Genomic DNA, 20,762 nt, shown 5'->3' on the forward strand with positions numbered 1-20,762 from the left:
AAACTGATTACACAAAAGTTAACAATTAGACTCATGCTTGAGCCCAAAGTTGAAGTCTGTGGATCATGGTTCAAAGCCATCACGAGCAGAAATCTCTAGAAGAATATTTATTTTGCCAGTTCTAGAACTTAAATTCTGGGCTAAAGCACTGTCTCTGGGCTTCTGAAGCAGGCCTTCCAGTCTTTTCTGTTTATGTGATACCTAGGAATCGAACTTGGGACTTCATGCATGCTAGGCAAGAACTCTACCACTACTACCTTTCTAGTCCTTGGGTGAGACTCTTATCTCCAGTTAACTGCCTGAAACCCGGCCCAGCTGAGTTCCTACCCTACAACAAACAAAAAAAGAGTTACAATTTAACATTTTCATTTTTGTATCTAGTACATTTGTGTTGGAGTTACCACTTGCTTGGCAAATACACTATTGTCCTATTACCTCCTTCATGTTTTTTCCCTTCACCCTTCCAATAAGCTGACACTCTTTTATCCCTGACTCCAGGAAGTTGCTTGCAGGAAGGAGGAAGAGGAACGAAAAGCTCGGGAAAAACAAGAGGAGGAAGAAGCTAAATGTCTAGAGAAGTTCCAGGATGCTGACCCACTCGAACAAGATGAGCTCCATACTTTCACAGACACTATGCTACCAGGCTGCTTCCACCTTCTTGATGAACTGCCAGACACAGTTTACCGTGTGTGTGATCTGATCATGACCGCCATCAAACGTAATGGAGCAGACTATCGCGACATGATTCTGAAGCAAGTAGTAAATCAGGTAGGCTTTCAGTGGGTCGAAAGCGAGTAGATGGAGTAGTGTTTTTTCTTGTGTTTTTTTTTCATATATTTTTATTGTAATTAATAGAAGGGTTACATTATATTCACCAGATAGAAGGAGCATTAACTCACATACATTGATACCCTTTCTCATGTCTTGGTCCCCATTTCCCTCCCCCCACCGCCACCCCTCATCTTTTTCCCCCTTCCCTATCCAATTTCAAATAGCCAAATACAAATATATCCAATATATTTGTAGATAGCCCTTGGCAAGATTGTCATTTTCACGATGTTGATTCTTCCAATCCAGGAGCACTGGAGGTTTTTCTGTTTCCTCAGTTCTGCTTTAATTTGCTTTTTCAGTGTTTTAAACTTTTCATCAAAAAGGTCCTTTACATTCTTAGTTAAGATAATTCCTAGGTACTTTATTTTCTTTGGGGCTATTGCCCCAAACTCTAGCCAGTTTCTGAAAACCAGTACTTTTGCATTATATGGAATGTTGCTATATTTACTTTTCTGCACATTTGATTGCAATCTAGCTCCTGCTTCCATGTTCAAAATGTATTGGACTTGAGCTAAGTTACAAACTCTTCTAGGGGTCAGGAGTTCGGCTTGGTGGTAATGTGCTCACTCTGTGCACAAATTCTGGGTTCAATTCTGAGGAAACATATAAACAGAAAAAGCCATAAGTAGTGCTGTGGCTCAAGTGGCAGAGTGCTAGCCTTGAGCAAAAAGTGTCCAAGGACAGTGCCCAGGCCCTGAGTTCAAGCCCCAGGACTTGCAACCCATCTATGTAACAGTTGCTTCATGGTGTATGTATTTTTTTTGCTTTTTTTTTAAAGAATTTAATAATGTTGATTTTTACATCATATTTTAAATGACAAGTTTAACAAACAAGTGTTCAAGGAGGAAATCTCTATTTACAATCACTAGGACTTAGTATTTAAAACTTAATCAAAATTAGGCTAAGGGTTTGTATGTCATAGAAACATTAATTTATGAAATAAAACATTATGTCTATAGAGTCATAAGTTTTTATGTCTATATAGTTATGTTTATATTTCCATTACCATGTCCATAGCTTTTGGTATGCAGTTGTTGAGTCTTCACTCTTGTACTCAGGACTTTCAACCCTTCTATGTAACAGTTGCTTCATCGTGTATATTTATGACAATATTTGTGCTTTTTTGGTTGTCATTTTCCTCCCAAGTTCTTGGGTTTAAACTCAGGGCCTCATTCTTGCTGAGACAGACATGTTACCAACTGAGCAACACTTCGACTGTTTTTCCTTGAGTTAGTTAGTAAGCTTGAATATCTCTCTCCCCCACACACCTCTCTTTTTTTGTGAGTCATAGGGCTTTAACTCTGGGCCTGGGCATTGTCCTTGAGCTCTTCAACTCCTACATCTTGAGCAACACTCCACTTCCTGTTTTCTAGTGATTAGTTGGAGATAAGAATCTCCTTTCTTTAATTCCTGGGCTTCTTTTGAATGCAGTCATCAGATCTCAGCCTCCTGGCTAAGTATCCCATTTTTGATTGAGCCTAGATTGTGATTATGTACCTGGAATGACATATATGAACACTCACCTAGCTGTTTGTTCAGATGGATTTCTTGGCAACATTTTTGCCTGAGTTGGCCACCCAACTGCTTTGCTTCTGATTTGGACATTCTATGAAACTGTGATTGCAAGCATGAGCTACTGTGCATGCACACATGCCATTTTAAATACTGTTTTTCCACATCGTGAAATTAATGTATGATCTGGGTAATGCAGGCTCACACTTATAATTCTAGCTATACAGGATCTGTATAGCAAGTGATCTGATGATTCTGGTCCAAAGCCTGCGTGGGCAGGAATGTCTATGAAATTATATCTCCAATTAACCACCAAAATGCCAAAAGTTTAGCTGTAGATCAAGTAGTAGAATGCTCACCTTTACCAAGAAAGCTTAGAAAAAGCACACAGGTTTCAAGTTCAAGCCCAGGACAAGCCCTTAAAAGAACAGTATGCCAGTTGTAGAAGTAGGATAAGAAATTAGATAAATCCTCACAGTCATAGATTAACATTTTCTTGTATTATTTTTGTTTTTTAAAGTCAGTCCTATAATGTCATCATTACTAGATTGTCTTAAGAAATCTTTCAACCTAATACCAGTGGAAAAATGTAAGGGGAAGACCTACATTTGTTCTCCATAAAGGCTTTATTTTTGTTATTGGTTTTGTGGTTTATTGTCCTTGAGCGTCTTCTTGTCATCATGTTAAGAAAGCATTTCACTACTTTAGCCAGCCCTAGTCTATCATAAGTTTTTGATTTGTAGTATTGTAAAAATATACCAATAGTGTGGCTTAAATTCAGAGCCTTGAATTTTCACATTGCTCATTTCACTGATGGCTTATCTTCTGCCCCACCTTTAGTCCATCATTTTGCATCTTAATAGGATGTAATTGTCTCATATTTTTCTGCTGGGTCTGGATTCAAACTGCAATCATTATATTATGTCTTTGTCTCCTAAGCAGTTTTGATTGCAGAGGTGAACTAACAATGCCTGGCTTTCTTGTTATACTTATATGAAAAATAAAACCTTTTTAGGGAGAAAAGAAAAGCACTGCCGTATTTATTTTGACAAATTTCAAATTTGTTAAAGGTGTACCAAGAATTTTGCTAACTGTTTGTTTCCAGCTAGGTGAGTGTTCTCAGTATTTAGAGTACAATTCTAGCAAGGCTTGGAGTTCAAAGATGACTATCTGTTCATGTGTTTGATTTTGTGGTATAGTATTCTTGTTGTATTCCAAAATAAGTATAAACATTTTATGTTGATATCATGATTGGCAGTAAGTCTATATTATCTGTTTTATCATTTATCTGTTTTTGCATATATTGGAGTGGTGGAAATATTTATAAGATTGAAAATCTTCTAAAAAACTCATCTTACTCTATAGTTTCCTGACTTAGTCGTTTTTCTACTTTTGCAGGTGTGGGAAGCTGCTGATGTATTGATCAAAGCTGCTCTTCCATTGACAACAAGTGACACAAAAACTGTATCAGAGTGGATCAGTCAGATGGCTACATTACCCCAGGCCTCCAATTTGGCTACTAGAATCTTACTTTTAACACTACTTTTTGAGGTAAAATTCATAACACTGGAGTTCTTTAATTCATTTGTCAAAATAATTTACTGACTATTAACCATATGAGATGTTGAAAATAAGCATGTGATCTCTGTGTTTTATGAGCCTACAATTTCTCTAGCAGGCTAAAATGTGCAAAATAGTACATGAATTACATAAAAAAAATTTCAGATCAGGAAGCATATCTTCTAAAAAAGGCCATCAAGTCCATGGACATGATTGATATATAGAAGCATATGTAAACAAATTATCTTAGCTGGGCACAGTGGCTCATTCTTGTAATCATCGCTATTCAGGAGGCTGCGATCTAAGGATTGCAGTTTGAAGCCAGCCCGGGGACTAAAGAATTTGAGACTCTTATCTTCAGTTAACCAATAGAAAACCTGAAGTGGGCTGTGGCTCAAGAGGTAGGGGGGTGGCCTTGAGCTGAAGGGCTCAGAGACAATGCCCAGGCCCAGAGTTCAAGCCCCATGACTTACAAAATAAATATTTATCTTAGTTAGGTGGTGGTAACTCATGCCTGAAAAGTCAGGGGTCTGAGATCTGAAGGTTACCATTTGAAGCCAGCCCTGGTGGGACAGTCCTTGAGACCCCCATCTTCAGTTGGAGACCAGATTAGTCCTAAGTGGCTCACGTATAGAGTAGAGCATAGAGCATTCATCTTTCAGAAAAGTTGCCCATGAACACTGCCCGGGCTATGAGTTTAAGTACAAGGAAATCATCTTCATCATTGTTGTAGTAGTAACAGGTATATAAACTATGGAAATTCAGTGTGTTCACTGTTAGGGTAATCAGGTAGAATTAGAATAATCTCTCCTTTACCAGTGGTTGTGTAAGCAGATTATTTGGGGCAGAGCATTTTATTAGACTGATTTTAAATTAGATACTTGATACTTTTATGTAGGCCATTCTGTTTAGTAGGAAAATGTGAAACTAAAATGTGAAAGTAACTCAGGAAATGATTCTAGTATATATGTCAATTTGTTATGGTACTTTTTTCCCCCTGTTCCTGGTGCTTGAACTCTGGGACTGGGCACTGTCCCTGAGCCTCTTTGTGCTCAGGCCTAATGCTTTCTAACTTAAGCCACAGTGCCACTTCTGGCTTTTTTGAGTAGTTTATTGGAGATAATCATCTCTCACACTTTCTTGTCCAGGATGGCTTCATCCTCAGATCTCAGCCTCCTGAGAAGCAAGGATGACAGCTGTGATCCACTGGCACCTTACTGCCATGTATCTTTGGGGCTCTATAGTTATTAAAAATTTACAGCATAAGATTGAATAAAACAATACTTTGAGAATAGATGGTTATGGGAATGTTTTCACAGAAATTAAATTTTGATGTCTTTGATTACATTATAATGTAAAAAAGCATTCTGGCCAGGTGCCTGTGGCTCACATCAGTCCAGGTGATTCTTATCTCCAATAAACTACTAAAAAGCCAGAATTAGTGGTATGGGTCAAGTGGTAAAGTGCTAGCATTGGGCAAAGATGGTCAGGGAAAAGGCCCAGAGCCAACACAAACACACAATTTTAAAGTAACTCATAGGCTTTCATCTGTAAGCAATCAATGGTTTCTGTTTTTGTTTTTCGTTTTACATACCTTCAAACAAGTAAGTTTTGTGAGTCATTATTTTCCTGGTGTTGAATCCTAACTGTTAAGTTCTTTTTTTTCCTTTTTGCAGTCCTGGGGCTTGAACTCAGGGCCTGGGCACTGTCCTTGTGCTTTCTCAAGGGTAGAGGTCTAGCACTTGATCCATAGCACCATGTCTGGCTGTTTCTGTGTATGTGGCACTGAGGAATCAAATCCAGGGCATCATGCATACTAGGCAAGCACTCTACCACTGGGCCAAATTCCTGGCCCTAGCCTGATAAGTTCTATGGTTGAAAATTTGTTATAACCTGACATACCTTGAGGACCTCCTAGTGCATGAGCCACCAGGAATGCTTGTCTTCAGCCAACTTTCCTGAAACATCCACTCTTTTCCAATAATACAACTTACCAACAATGGAAATTCATCCCCCCATTTCTAGACTAATCTCAAGAAACTTAGTTGTTCAGTTTTCATGTGTGTACATAAAATATTTTTATCACATGCTCTTCCTCATCCTCTCTACCTTTACCCTCCTTTCAGTTGTACTCTCGCCCATGATAGGACCTATTTTATATTGCTGTGTTTGCATTCACAGAGGCACATGCAGTATTTTAATCAGACTCTCCCCATTGCTTATAACTTTTTTTCCCATGTCACGTACACATTAGACTCCAGTTTTTATTATCCCTTATCCCTACTGTTTTCTACATAATTGCTTGTTGAACATACATTTTCCATTGTTGATGTTGTTTTTGGTCAGTCCTGGAGTTTGAACTCTGGGCCTGAGCACTCCACTGCCACTGTGCTCTTCAGGTCAAGGCTGCTGTACTACCCCTGGAGCCACAGTGCCACTTCCTGTTTTCTAGTGATTAATTGGAGATAAGAGTCTCATGCCACCTTGCCTCTTTGTGTTCAAGGCTAGTGCTCTGCCACTTAAGCCACAGTGGCTTAAGTGGTTTTCTTTTTTTTCTGTGGGTAATGGAGGTTGATCTCTGGACCTGGGCCCTGTCACTGAGCTCTTCAGCTCAAGGCTACCACCCTACCCTTGAGCCAAAGCCCAACTTCCACGTTTTCTAGAAGTTAATTGGAGATAAGAGTCTCAGGTCCTTTTATGCCCCTTTTATGCCGACGCTGGCTTTGAACCTCAATTCTCAGATCTCAGCCTCCTGAGTAGCTACGATTACAGGCGTGAACCACCGTGCCCAACTTGGTTTTCTTTTAATGGCACCATTTTGCTGGCTCCTTAGTAAGGAGAGCTATCAAGCTATGTTGGTCTCACTCACCTTCAAAGGTTATAAAGCTTCTCTTAATCAAAAGCTTTACAATTTCAACATAGTTGATACCTTTCCCTAATTATATACAAATTTTTTGTTTTTATTTGTCAGTCATGGGGCTTGAGCTCAGGGCCTAGGCACTGTCCCTGATCTCTTTTGCCTAAGGCTATCACCCTACCACTTTGAGCCAAAGTGCCACCTCAGGTTTTCTGGTGGTTAATTGGAGATGAGTGCCTCACAGCCTTTCCTCCTTGTGCTGGGTTTGAACTGTGATATTCCATTTCAGCCTCCTAAGATTACAAGAGTTTGTCATGAGTGTCTAGATCTCTATTTAATTATCATTTCTGTATTAATATGCCAGACACTGGGTTGAGCACTGTGTATGTTTGTCAGCCACATATACTGTGGAAACTGCTATTTCCGTTGACACGTCTGGAAATGATACACTAGACAATTGAAGTAAATCATCTCAAATGAAATAGTTAATCAATATTAATGTGAAATGTGCTTTCTTGTAACCATTGCTGTTAATGGTAACCTCCAAGTTCTATATGAATACTAATTTGTGTCTCTTGTATCTTTTCATTCATTTAGGAGTTGAAACTACCATGTGCTTGGGTGGTGGAATCAAGTGGCATCCTTAATGTCTTAATCAAGCTCCTGGAAGTAGTTCAGCCTTGCCTACAGGCTGCTAAGGAACAAAAAGATGTCCAGACCCCAAAGTTAGTAAATCCCATGTGTGCGTGCGTGCGTGTGTTTGTGTTTCCGTGAAATGGGTCTGTTGAGCTTAGGGCCTGAAGCAAGCAATTTCAACAACATGGGGCAAGTCTTAAGTGTTTTATGCTTAGAATACTACCCACATATCTGAAGAAATAGAGATAGATTTTCCCAGTGTACCCAAAATGTGTCATTTCTCCTTTTTAGGTGGATCACCCCAGTATTGCTTCTTATTGATTTCTATGAGAAGACCGCCATTTCCTCAAAAAGAAGATCTCAAATGACTAAGGTCAGTACCTGTGATTGGCAGGATAGTTTAGATTTTTTTTTTGCCAGTCCTGGGCTTGATCTCAGGGCCTGAGGACTGTCCTTGGACTTTCTCAAGGCTTATAGCTCTACCACTTGAGCCTCAGCACCACTTCTGGCTTTTTTCTATGTATGTGGTACCAAGGAATGGAACCCGGGTCTTCATGCATGCTAGGCAAGCACTTTAACCACTAGGCCAAACTTCCGGCCCTAGATTTTTTTTTAAATGCAAAACTAGAACACAAGATAGATCAGTAACCAATGTAAAGATTTCTGAATGATGATCATTCTCTTGAATGATGTTCATAGACCTCTTTTTCATATAGGAATCAGATTATTTTTCTAAGGATTTCTTTGCTAAAGGTTTCAAGAACTTAATCTACAAGTCGGCCATGTTTACTCTTGTTACATGAAGGACTGAATGTATAACAATCCCTCTACAAACAAGATGTTTCTTCTCACAGAATTTCTATTCCAGCTTATCTGGAACAAACATTCTCATCTTGGGGAAAACTGTTGTTAGCAAACAATATGTAGAAGATTTTAGTACTGAGAAATATATGGGAATTTTGCATATGGAGATGTTAAGACAATCAAAGTTAAACTTGTATGTAAACCTCTTGTTTTAGTACCTACAGTCCAACAACAACAACTGGCGCTGGTTTGATGACCGTTCTGGGCGTTGGTGTAGTTATAGTGCCAGCAACAATAGCACTATTGATTCTGCCTGGAAATCTGGAGAGACAAGTGTGCGATTCACAGCAGGCCGCAGAAGATATACTGTCCAGTTTACTACAATGGTGCAGGTATATGCTTACTAAGTGCTATAATCTTTATTAGAAAGTGGGAATGTATTTGATGTCTCATTTGGTTGCTTCTGAACTAATAATTTTAATATTTTAATGCCCAGAATTTATGCACCTAAATTGTGTGTAATTTTCAAAAAAACATTCAGTGACCTTGATTTTTTTTTCAGTGTTCTGTCAGGGGTTAAGGAGTGATTAGAATGGGTATCTGTTTTGTTGGAAAGCTTAACGTTTATTTAGAGGAGCCAGGTGCTTGTGGCTCACACCCTGTTTACTCAGATAGATCTGAGGAATGAGATTCTGGGATCACTAGGAAAACTTCCAGAAACCCTCCAATTAACCATTAAAAAGCTGAAAGTGGAATTGTTCAAGTGGTAGAACACCAGCTGTGATCTAAATGCCAAATCTCAAGGCTGAGAATTGGTTACCCACATCTATATCTGAGGATCCCTGTTCCTAGCCAGTCCTGGTAGGAAAGTCCATGAAACAGGCTAATCAATTACCCAGCAAATTACCCAGCAAAAAGCCAATGGTGAAGCCATAGCTCAAGTAATAAAATTTAGCAAAAATGCTTGTTTCAGACACACACACACACACACACACACACACACAGCCTTGTCTTGGAGTTCAAACCCATTGCAGCACAAGATAGAACACTGAAGGACAGAATATACACTTAGGATCTTATCAGAATTTTTTTTCATAGAGATTGGATTGAATTTAGAGCCTGTACTTGCTAAGGAGTTAACCTCTAGCCAAGAAAACCCTTCTCTGAATTTTTTTTTGCCAGTCCTGGGTTTGAGCTCAGGGCCTGAGCACTGTCCTTGGACTTTCTCAAGGCTAGAGCTCTACCACTTGAGCCTCAGCACCACTCCGGCTTTTTTCTATGTATGTGGTACCGAGGAATCGAACCTGGGTCTTTGTGCATGCTAGGTAAGCACTTTAACCACTAGGCCAAACTCCCAGCCCTCCTTCTCTGAATTTTTTAAAAATATAAATGCAAAGAATTTCACTAAAGGTCTTGTCTACTTAACATATACTAGCTGAGCAATAAATAAACGATAGCTGTATCCTAACACGAGCCTGTTTCTCTCATCACTGAAACACCACATAATCCAAAGAATTCTGCTACTCAGAAAGCTAAGGTAGGGGAGAGATGCAAAACCAACCCAGTGTGACAAACCAAATAGACTCTTAACTTCAGGTCGTAGAATGTCAACCTTAAGTAAAGCAGATTTAACCTTGAGCACACATGTTTGTTGCCTGTGCACGCACACACACACACACACACACACACACACACACACACACACACACACACACACAGTGTCTGTATCTGTCTCTCTCTTTCTGTCTCCCCCCCCCCTCCCTCCCTCCCTCCCTCCTCCCCCCCCCCCTCTCATTCTCTCATTATGGGGCCTTGTAGGTGTTCAGTTCCATCCCAGTAAAGTTTTTTCTTCAGCTGAAATAATAAGGATGAGATTGTTTTCCTAGACTTCCTCTATTTTTAGCATTATACCTTGAAGGTATCCTTCTGCATACCCTCACTGTACACATATGTACGTACACACACACACACACACACACACACACAATTTCTCTTTTGATAGAAAGTTTTTTTTTCTATTTTAATGTCTAGGTTAATGAAGAAACAGGGAACCGACGCCCTGTTATGCTGACTCTCCTTCGGGTACCACGTCTAAATAAGAATTCAAAAAATAGCAATGGACAAGAACTAGAGAAGACACTAGAAGAAAGTAAAGAACTAGATATCAAACGTAAAGAAAATAAAGCCAGTGGTATGGACTTTTCATTTTGCTATTGACTTTATTTATCTGTTGCTTTTTGTGCATTTTTGTTAGTTGTTATTAAACTGAGATTTGACTTCAGTGCCTTATGCTTACTATCAGTGCCTTATGCTTGCTAGGCCAGTGTTCCATTACAGTCGAGGCACGTGCACCGCTGAACTTAAGAGGGAAACAGTTTTCATTTTCCTCAGATTTTTTAACTGAGTAAAAGCTACACAGTTCTCTCATACATTCATATGTTTTCTTCTGGTCTTAGGATTGTTATTTGTTGTATTTCTCCTAATAAGACCTAAAGTGCTTAGCCAGTCGGTTAATGGTATATTGAAGGAAATGACAAGTTAAAATTTTTTTTGCCAGTCCTGGGCTTGAGCTCAGGGCCTGAGCAATGTCCTTTGGACTTTCTCAACGCTAGAGCTCTACCACTTGAGCCTCAGCACCACTTTCGGCTTTTTTTTCTATGTATGTGGTACCAAGGCATCGAACCCGGGTCTTCATGCTTGCTAGGCAAGCACTTTAACCACTAGGCCAAACTCCAAGCCCGACAAGTTAAATTTTCTAAAGTCTTTATTTTCTTCTTTGAAGATAATTCATTGGCTCTTGAGAATACAACTGCTGAAAAGGAGACTACCCAAGAAGACACAAAAGTTGGTGAAATCCTGATCCAGGGCCTAACAGAAGATATGGTGACTGTTTTAATCCGAGCCTGTGTGAGCATGCTGGGAGTCCCTGTGGACCCAGACACTTTGCATGCCACCCTTCGCCTCTGCCTGAGGCTTACCAGGGACCACAAATATGCCATGATGTTTGCAGAGCTGAAGAGTACCCGCATGATCTTGAATTTGACCCAGAGCTCTGGCTTCAATGGCTTTACTCCCTTGGTCACCCTTCTCTTAAGACACATCATTGAGGATCCATGCACCCTCCGTCACACCATGGAAAAGGTGAGTCTTTTTTGGTGTCAGATGCAGTCTTAACAGCACACTTTTCCTTAGTTGTAGAACAGATCTGTTCTCAGCACATAAATAGCAAGATACATGTACTACATATTCTGTCTGCCATATTTCTCCAGTGTTTTTAGAAGTTTGCTTAGGTATAGTAGATTATTCTATTGAGTGGTTTTTATTTATTTGTTTGTTTTTTGGTAGGTCAGGAGGCTTGAACTCTGGCCTGGGTACTGTCCCTGAGCTCTTCAGCTCAATGCTCCCTCCCTACCCCTTTGCCTGGGTGTTGTCCCTGAGTTCTTCTGTTCAAGGCTACAGCCCTACCCTTCAGCCAAGCCCCACTTCCCATTTTCTAGAGGTTAATTGGAGATAAGGTCCTTGTGTACCTGGGATGGCTTTGAACCTTGATTCTCAGATATCAGCCTCCTGATTAGCTAGGATTATGGGCATAGCCACCACGCCCAGCAAGTAACTTTTTTTTTGATGAACTGAAAAAATCATTTCTGCTCTTCAGTGTAGCTTTACTGTAATGGTATTTCTTGTTCAAAAAATCCTCTCTGGCAATATATGATTTCTTTATCCACGCTAAACTTAGTATAGAACCATGGGAATATGATCTACTATTTGTGCCTTAAAAAGATAATTCCTTGCTAGAAATAGATACTAGATGTTCATCTGAAAACTTGATTTTAAAGTCTTGCATTTGGGATTGCAACACTAAAGCTTTGTTTGCAATTACCCAAGCACCATGGTAGATACTTAGCACTTGGAAGCTGTGGTACAGACCAGATAAAAGCTTTTGTATGCTTTAGCTTTATAAATCAGTTAAATAAATGGAGATAATTATAGGTATCACAAGTTGGTAACATATTAATACAACCTAGGTAAGAGGCACACATCTTACTAGTAAGGCTTCTCCTCCATAGTTATACAAAAATCTCTGTACTAATCCTTAGTCCCAGGTCATCATATGACTTTTAATAGGCTTTTTTCTCCATTTTCCACTCTTGAAACATTGTTTCCCACTGTGTTAAGTAATATTGCAGTGTACATTTTAGCGGATGTTAGTAGAAACAAGGTCAAAAGGTATACGTGTAGTTTTAACTTGCTTGTCTAAATGATGGTATCAACTTAGAGTTCTGTTTGTATATGATTATGCATCTAAGATTCTAAACACAGTTTCTTATATGAACTGTTTGCTTTTATCTCACATCTTCAAAATCAAAAGAACTATTTAAAGCAATAGGTACAGTGCTTACAAAATTTGGACTAAAATGGTTAATTTTTTAAATATTTAAACTGTATTAAATGCCCAGGTTAAATATAGTTTCTTAATGATTGAGGAAACACTTTTAAAGCTTTAAGTAAATTTAGGAGTATGAAGGCAAAAACAACTGGCAGTCTGGACTTGTTTTTGTTTTTGTTTTTGTTGTTGTTTTGTGCTGCTCTTAGAATCCGAAGTTGGCCTGTGTGCTATTCCTAAATGTTACCACTTGAAACAGTTCCACCTCTAGCATTTATTGGTGGCTAAGTGGAATCTTACACTTTTCTGCCTAGATTGGCTTAGCATATCAAGGATTTCACCATGCATAGACAAAAGAGTATTTGCTATAGGACTGGATTTAATATTAAGGAACTAGAGGCCTAATCTCTGTAGATAGAAACTAAAGATGTAAAATATGGCTTTACATATTTTTTGCAACTTTTTGTATGTAAGTTAAAATTATAATTGTAGACAGGTACACAAGATATAGGAACATTAATATGTTAGGCTAAGGAGCATGAGTTACCTGGTTAAAAATTGTTAAAATACCAAAAATTATTTATCTACAATTGGCCATCCAATAGCTACAAGTAGAGCTGTGGCTCAAGTGGTAGAATGCTAGCCTTGAGCACAAAAGCTCAGGGAGAGAACTCAGATCTTGAGTTTGTGCCCCAGGACCTAAACAAAAAAAATAAAGATTGATATTCAAGCATAGAAAACATTTGATCTTATTCTTATATACTGAATATCAGTGTTACATAGTTTGTTGAGATTTGTAAGTTTATCAACTTGTTGGATTGGGGATGGGTTGTATTTTGGTTTTTGTTGTTCATGGTGGTGTTAGTCCTAAGACTTGAACCCATTTTTTGGCACTATCCTTTAGCCCTTTTCTCAAGGCTAGTGTTTTTGCCACTTGTTCCATATTTCTACATCTGCCCTTTGAGTGGCTAATTGGAGATTAAAGTCTAATGTATTTGCCTTCCTATTTAGCTGGCTTTCATAATCAAATCTCAGCTTTCTGAGCTAGGATTATAGACATTAACCACCAGTGTCTGACTCATTGTTTTGTTTCTTTTCTTTTTTTTTCCAATCCTGGGCTTGGGCTCAGGGCCTGAGAAATGTTCTTGGGCTTTCTCAAGGCTAGAGCTCTACCACTTGAGCTACAGCACCACTTATGGCTTTTTTTCTGTGGATGTGGTACTGAAGAATCAACCAAGGTCTTTGTGCATGCTAGGCAAGCACTCTACCATTAGGCCAAACTCCCAGCACATTGTTTTGTTTCATTTTTAAATCAAGAAGGAAAGAGATAAGACTTAAAGACCAAGTATGTCTTTCTCCCTTGAAAGTTTGATACATTGTTGTTAGATACATGTTTAGAATTTTATGTTGACAACTTTCTAGAAAATGATATCTAATCTGCAGTGGTTCTCTTGCTTCTAGGTTGTTCGTTCTGCAGCTACAAGTGGAGCTGGAAGCACTACCTCTGGTGTTGTATCTGGCAGTCTTGGATCTCGAGAAATCAACTACATCCTTCGTGTCCTTGGGCCAGCTGCATGCCGTAATCCAGACATATTCACAGAAGTGGCCAACTGCTGTATTCGCATTGCCCTTCCAGCCCCTCGAGGCTCTGGAACTGGTGAGTTTGATTGTTTCAGGCCTTTGAGAAATTACATCTACACTTGATAGGGCTAGAGATTTTCTACATGAAATATCTGTAAGTATGAGAGCCTCATGTAGATCAATACATTTTGTTCCTTTTTAAACATTTTGATGTTTTAATATGATCAGCCTTTGGGTTCTTCCCCTAAGAGTTTCCTCCTCGAGGTCACTCACACCTATAATCTTAGTTACTCAGGAGGCTGAGTTCCTGCCCAGAAACTAAAGTCCAGGGGATTATTATCTCCAGTTAACCACCAGAAAAGCGTAAGTGGCCCTGTAGCTCAAGGGGTAGGCCTGTAGCTTTGAGCTGAAGAGTTCAGGGTCAACAATACCCAGGCAAAGGAGTAGGGTGTTAGCCCCGAGCAGAAGAGTTCAGGGACAGCACCTAGGCCCAGAGTTTAAGCCCCAGTACAGACCCCCCCCTTGAAAAAAAATAAAATTTTCCTCCTTTGGTCTCACTTACACCTAAATAACTTCTCTAGGCCTTTTTGTTTGTTTGTTTGTTTTGTCCATTGTGGAGCTTGAACCCAGGGCCTGGGCAGTATCCCTGAGCTTTTTTTTTTCCAGCCCTGGGCTTGAGCTCAGGGCCTGAGCACTATCCTTAGACTTTCTACCACTTGAGCCTCAGCATCATTTCCATCTTTTTTTCTATGTATGTGGTACCAAGGAATCGAACCAGGGTCTTTGTGCATGCTAGGCTAGCACTCTACCACTAGGCTAAACTCCCAGCCTTTCTAGGCCTTTTTGTATTACAATCCCTATCAGACTTAAGGACTTCTTCAATTCTCTTCTTGGCCTTCAAGCCTTATGTATAGTTAATAGCTTATAAGTTGATGATTGATTGACAAGTGGGTATAATTTGTGGGATACTGTGAGACATTTACAATGTTACATCTATATTCTTGCCTAAAAGGTATGGCATATATGTGATTATGAGAAAACAAGTAAATATTCTGAGATTTCATAGGACAGCATAATATTATGGAAAAATATAAACAATGTAAAAAATGTAGAATGGTAATGTGCTACCACCTTGATATGATTCTGTATCAAGATAAAGAAAATTTGGGGGAGAATTATAAGTACCATGTATTATCTATTACTGTATTAAATTATTCTATGATATGATAATATTGTGTTAATGAAGAGATGAGACTCTTAAATCTGTCTGTTCAGGCTGGCATTGAACTGCTATCCACAGATTTCAGCCTCCTAAGCACCTGAGATTATAGGCATGAGCCAGTGGCACTCAGCTAGTTAATTGTTTTAAACAAAATGTTTTGGTAGCCCCAGGTGGTTTTTGGTTTTTGTTTTCTTGTTTTTTGTTTGTTTGTTTGTTTTGGGGTTTTTTTTTGTTTTTTGTTTTTTTTGCAAATCCTGAGGCTTGGTCACTGTCTCTGAGCTTTGCTCATGGCTAGCAATCTTATCACTTGAGCCACCGTACCACTTCCTGCTTATGTTTATTTTGTTTTGTAATTTTTAAATTTTTCTTTTCTTTTTTTTAATATATTTTTTATTGTAATTAATAGAAGGGTTACATGATATTTGCCAGATAAATGGTGCCTTAATTCCCACACATTGATACCCTTTCACATGTCGTGGTCCCCATTTCCCTTCCCCCCCTCCCCCACCCCTCATCTTGTTTTCCCCTGTTCCCTTCCAATTTCAGATAACCAAATACAAATATATCCGATAATCAGGTAACAAAGTGAGATAGTGTAACAATATGAGGTAACCAAGGACAGTAGAAGTGATGAGAGATAACATAGTGCCTTAAGAACAACAATCATTATATGGCTTATGTTTACATCATATTTTAAATTGTTCAAGGAGGTAATCTCTAATTACATTCTCTGGGACTTAGTCTTTAGAACTTAATCAAAATTAGGCTAATGGCTTGTATGTCATAGAAACATATCAGTTTATGAAATAAATCATTATGATTATAGAGTCGTAGGTTTTTTTGTCTATATAGTTATGTTTGTATTTCCATTACCATGTCCATAGCTTTGGGTATGCAGTTATTGAGTCCTCGCTCTTGTATTCTTTGGATTTAATAGCCACATATTAAGGATACCATGCGCCTTTTGATCCTTAGGTCTTGACTTGTCTCACTCAACGTGGTTCGCTCTAGATTCATCCACTTCCCTGCGAATGCCATTATTTTATCTTGTCTGTTGGCTATGTAGAATTCCATTGTGTATATATACCACATTTTCTGTATCCATTCATCTGCAGTATGGCATCTGGATTGTTTCCATCGCCTGGCTATTGTGAATAGTGCAGAGATGAACATAGCTGAGCAGGTGTCCTTATAATATCTTGGGTTTTGTTTGTTTTTTGACATAAGAATCTTGTGGACTTTAATGCCTGAGCCTGCTCTAAACCAATGTCCTTATGTCTCAGCTGAGGAGTCAGTATTACAGGCATGATCCACCAGGGCCCAGCCACCCCAGGTTTTTAGTATTGATCCCTGTGTTGCCCATCTCCCATGTATGGTCTCATATAATCATCAGCATTTTAAGAATGAAAAATAGGAGGCTTGTTACAAAAGCAGAAGTTGCTTTCAAAGCAATTTATTTCCAAAACCTTTACCTGTATTATTGATGTGCAATTTAGGATAGATAAAAACCAGAATTGAAACTTTATAACAATGGCCTCTTTTCCTCTGGTTTGTATATTATATAAGCTCCTTTCTCAGTTTTTGTTTGTTGGTAACCATGTTTAAATACTACTTCATGATGGACTTTCTCTCTCCCCTCCTATGTCTCAACTTTTGTCCTAGCATCAGATGATGAATTTGAAAATCTCAGAATTAAAGGTCCTAATGCTGTACAGTTAGTGAAGACAACACCTTTGAAACCTTCTACTCTGCCTGTAATTCCTGACACTATCAAGGAAGTTATCTATGATATGCTGAATGCTCTGGCTGCATACCATGCTCCAGAAGAAGGTATGTGACTACTCACTTTAGGAGGCTGTACAATTGGATACATTACCCTTTTTTGTCTTTTTTTGGGGGGTGGCAGGTCGGTTATGGGGCTTGAACTCGGGCCTGGATGCTGTCCTTGAACTCTTCAGTGCCACCTCCAGTTTTATGGTAGTTAATTGGAGATAAAAGTCTCATGGACTTTAGTGCCAGGGCTGGCTTTGAACCACAATCCTCAGATCTCAGTCTCCTAAATGGCTAGGATTTCAGGCATGAACCACCTTGCCTTTCCCCTTTTTTGTCATTTTTCCAGCAAGTTGCATAGTTTTCACTCATGGGATCAAGGTCAATAGGTGATATTGTACATTCCTGAAAAATTGTCACACAGTATAACAAATGTCAGTGATAGTGCCTGGTAGGGCTGGTATAGGCACAAAACTATTAGTCGGATGTCAAACATCTGTTGTTTGAATGTATCTACCATAGAGACTGGGAGCAAAGATTTGAAAGGAAACAATAGCATCTTATAAACAGATTAATGCCAGTAATTAATTCTCTAATCATTTCATATTCAAAAGCGAAAGCCCAGAAAATTAGGAACCTTATTAGAGTGGGTGACATGACTTCCTCACTTTTTAGACTACCATCCAAATCCTCTTGTATTTCCAGTTAAGAACTGCATGTGCTAGAGTTATGGCTTAGTGGTGAAATGCCCCTCTAGTAATCAGAAGGCCCTGGGTATAACCTTAGTACCATAGAGGGGGCTGGCACAGATTCTATATGTAACCACTTGCAACCCATGATTAAATTGTTTTAAACCCACAATTCCAGTCATATTCTTAATGTAGAATTGCCTCAAGTTGGTTAATACTGTTTTTGATAAGTAAAAACATTCTGTTCCATTTAGTTCCTTGCATGTCCTCCTACTATAAAACTTTTGTGTTATATTAAATTATATCAGGATTCCTCCTAAATAGGTTATAGTTGTTTGTAAGAGCTTGAACTATTTATTGACTTTCCATTGCACAAGGAAAGCCATAGTACTGAATGTGTTCATTTAGGCTTAGTAGTATTACCTTAGAAAAATAAGGATCCTTGAGTTGAAAATTGTCCAAGTCTATCTATAGACATTAACATTCCACATTTAACGAAGTGTTTGTTTTATTTCTAATATTTGTTTCCGGTTTTTCTAGCAGACAAATCTGATACTAAATCGGGAGGTATGACCCAAGAAGTCGGCCAACTCTTGCAAGATATGGGTGATGATGTATATCAACAGTACCGGTCACTTACCCGTCAGAGCAGTGACTTCGATGCACAATCAAGTTTTTCCTTAAATGTATGTCAGGTCCAGCAGCCTTCTTTTCTACTTTCCCTATGTCCTATGTCCTTAGTATATAGAGTTATGAAAAGAAAATTTCAGAGTTGTCCAGAGATCCAGATAACGTTCAGGAATACTAAGCAGCTTTCTTTGCCTTACATTAGAAATAATTTTAGGTATTTCCCCCTTTTTTATTAATATAAAGGTGATATACAGAATGGTTTTGATTACATAAGTCAGGTAATTTGTACATTTCTTTTTGGACTATTTTCACCCCTTCCCTCTCTCTCTCCCTCATACCCCCCTCCCACACACTTGTAATTTTCCTTTTCCTTCCTCCTGCTTTTCCAGTCATGTTATAATGACAACATCCCTCAAATTCTAATATATAGGGGTGGAGGCATGGCTCTGATGTTAGAAGTCAGCCATTGAGTGAAGGATCAGATATCCAGTTCAAGTCATGGTCTCAGACAAAACAAATTCTATTATAGAGAAAGAACATGGTTGAAAGGTTAGTCAAAAGAAACTCTGTCATATGCAGAATTCCCCAGGAATGGTTCTTGGGACAATTGTCAGAAATTTATAATAGCTCAGGAGTTTTTTTTCTTCTACAGAGTCAGGTCTTTGCTGCAGATGGTACCTCTGCTGAGACTTCCACTTCTGGAGCTCCCCAAGGAGAGGGTAATATTTTCTCTTTTGTTATAGTTCTTTATTGAGGAAACTGCTTCAAGATTGTGCTGGGATAGAGGGGAGGGGAATAGATGTTTGTCACACATATATTTAACCAAACGAAATGAAGGATGAGCTTAGTATTCTACAAATACATGGTCTCTGTATACTCAAATTATTTTTTCCCAGTCCTGGGCTTGAGCTCAGGGCCTGAGCACTGTCCTTGGACTTTCTCAAGGCTAGAGCTCTACCACTTGAGCCTCAGCACCACTTCTGGCTTTTTTTCTATATGTGGTACCAAGGAATAGAACCCGTGTCTTCATGCATGCTAGGCAAGCACTTTAACCACTAGGCCAAACTCCCGGCCCCTGTATGCTAAAATTTTTAAAGCTAAGTTTTACTAGTATATTAATGGCTGATATACTAGTAAGTTTCTTTAGTTGCTCTCTTGGAACCAGCCATTACCTCTTTCAATGAATTCCATAGACTAGCTTACAGACCCTTGGTGTCAGTAAAGCAATTTTAGCTATGAGGATTCTCCTGCTTTCTGGCAGTGTCAGCACAGCCCAATGGCTAATAAGTATGAATTGAAAAAATGTCTTGAGGAAGTCATCCCAGTGAGACATCTCAAGAGTTATGTATCCTTAGATGTAGAAGATCTCTCAGATCTCATTTCTGCAAAAGTTGTTGGTATATGTCTAATTCTATCTGCTCTAGAGAGAGAGGAAATGTAGCAATAAATCCCTGTATCACAGACCAAAGGCCTGGTTCCAGGACTCCAGGGTAGAGCACTTGTCTGGTATGTGCAAGGTTTTGGATTAAGGCCTGGCATCAATTTTTAAAAATGTAGCAACCCCAAATCCCCACCTAAATTAGGAGATACTATTTATACTATTTTACTAGACCCTCCAGATAAAAAGTCAAATCCAGGTGCTGGTGGCTCACACCTGCAATGCTAGCTACTCAAAATGCTCAGATCAGATGGTCGCAGTTCAAAGCCAGCCTGGGCAGGAATGCTCCCCAGACTCTTAGCTCCATTTAACCTCCAAAATTGCCATAAATAGTGCTGCACCTCAATGATGGAGTACTAGCCTTGAGGACACAAGTGCAGGGACAGATCCTAGGTCCTGAGTTCAAACCCTAGGATCAGGACTAAATTATGGAAAAAAATTTAAAGGCAAGTCTATAAATAGAGCTACTGAGGAATGCTAAGCTTTGAGGAAAAATGTTTGAAGCTATCCCAGACTGACTGTGGGAGGCTCTTTTCTCCAATAAACTAACAAAAACAGAAGCATGGTTAAAGTGTCAGAGCACCAGGCCGGAGTTCAAGCTACAGTACCAGCATGCCAACCCCTTAAAAACTACCTAGTCTAAACAGTATGATGATTAACTTATTTTGAAGGATTGGCAACTCAAATGAAATATGAAGTATGGATGACTGATGCCATTATTACTCAAAAGAAGCATTTGTGCTCACTCTGTGACATACTGTTGAATGCTAAAACAAATCCCCGTGCTTCAAAGAATTTGAGTCCAGTGTAGGAGACTTGTGAAAGTTAAAATGTAGAGTACCTATTGG

The 20,762-nt window shown here is 39.1% G+C and overlaps 1 protein-coding gene across 13 annotated transcripts in view; it reads left to right on the forward strand.

Annotated features, from left to right (window-relative positions):
• Positions 1–20,762, forward strand: part of Huwe1 (HECT, UBA and WWE domain containing E3 ubiquitin protein ligase 1) — a 168,241-nt gene that overhangs the window by 100,139 nt on the left and 47,340 nt on the right. For 10 of the 13 annotated variants that reach the window (XM_090326994.1, XM_090326999.1, XM_090327002.1 and 7 more), the window contains exons 36-46: positions 499–768; positions 3,742–3,894; positions 7,358–7,485; positions 7,688–7,769; positions 8,416–8,592; positions 10,232–10,391; positions 10,983–11,341; positions 14,046–14,241; positions 17,050–17,217; positions 18,387–18,532; positions 19,129–19,195. In XM_090326994.1, coding sequence (XP_090183120.1) covers positions 499–768; positions 3,742–3,894; positions 7,358–7,485; positions 7,688–7,769; positions 8,416–8,592; positions 10,232–10,391; positions 10,983–11,341; positions 14,046–14,241; positions 17,050–17,217; positions 18,387–18,532; positions 19,129–19,195 — 1,906 coding nt within the window. The remainder of the gene's footprint in view (positions 1–498; positions 769–3,741; positions 3,895–7,357; positions 7,486–7,687; positions 7,770–8,415; positions 8,593–10,231; positions 10,392–10,982; positions 11,342–14,045; positions 14,242–17,049; positions 17,218–18,386; positions 18,533–19,128; positions 19,196–20,762) is intronic. The other 3 variants (XM_090326993.1, XM_090327004.1, XM_090326997.1) reach the window with 2 other exon arrangements.

Source organism: Megascapheus bottae, chromosome X (assembly GCF_031878675.1).
Source record: "Megascapheus bottae isolate mThoBot1 chromosome X, mThoBot2.hap1, whole genome shotgun sequence".
Lineage (NCBI taxonomy): Eukaryota > Metazoa > Chordata > Mammalia > Rodentia > Geomyidae > Megascapheus > Megascapheus bottae.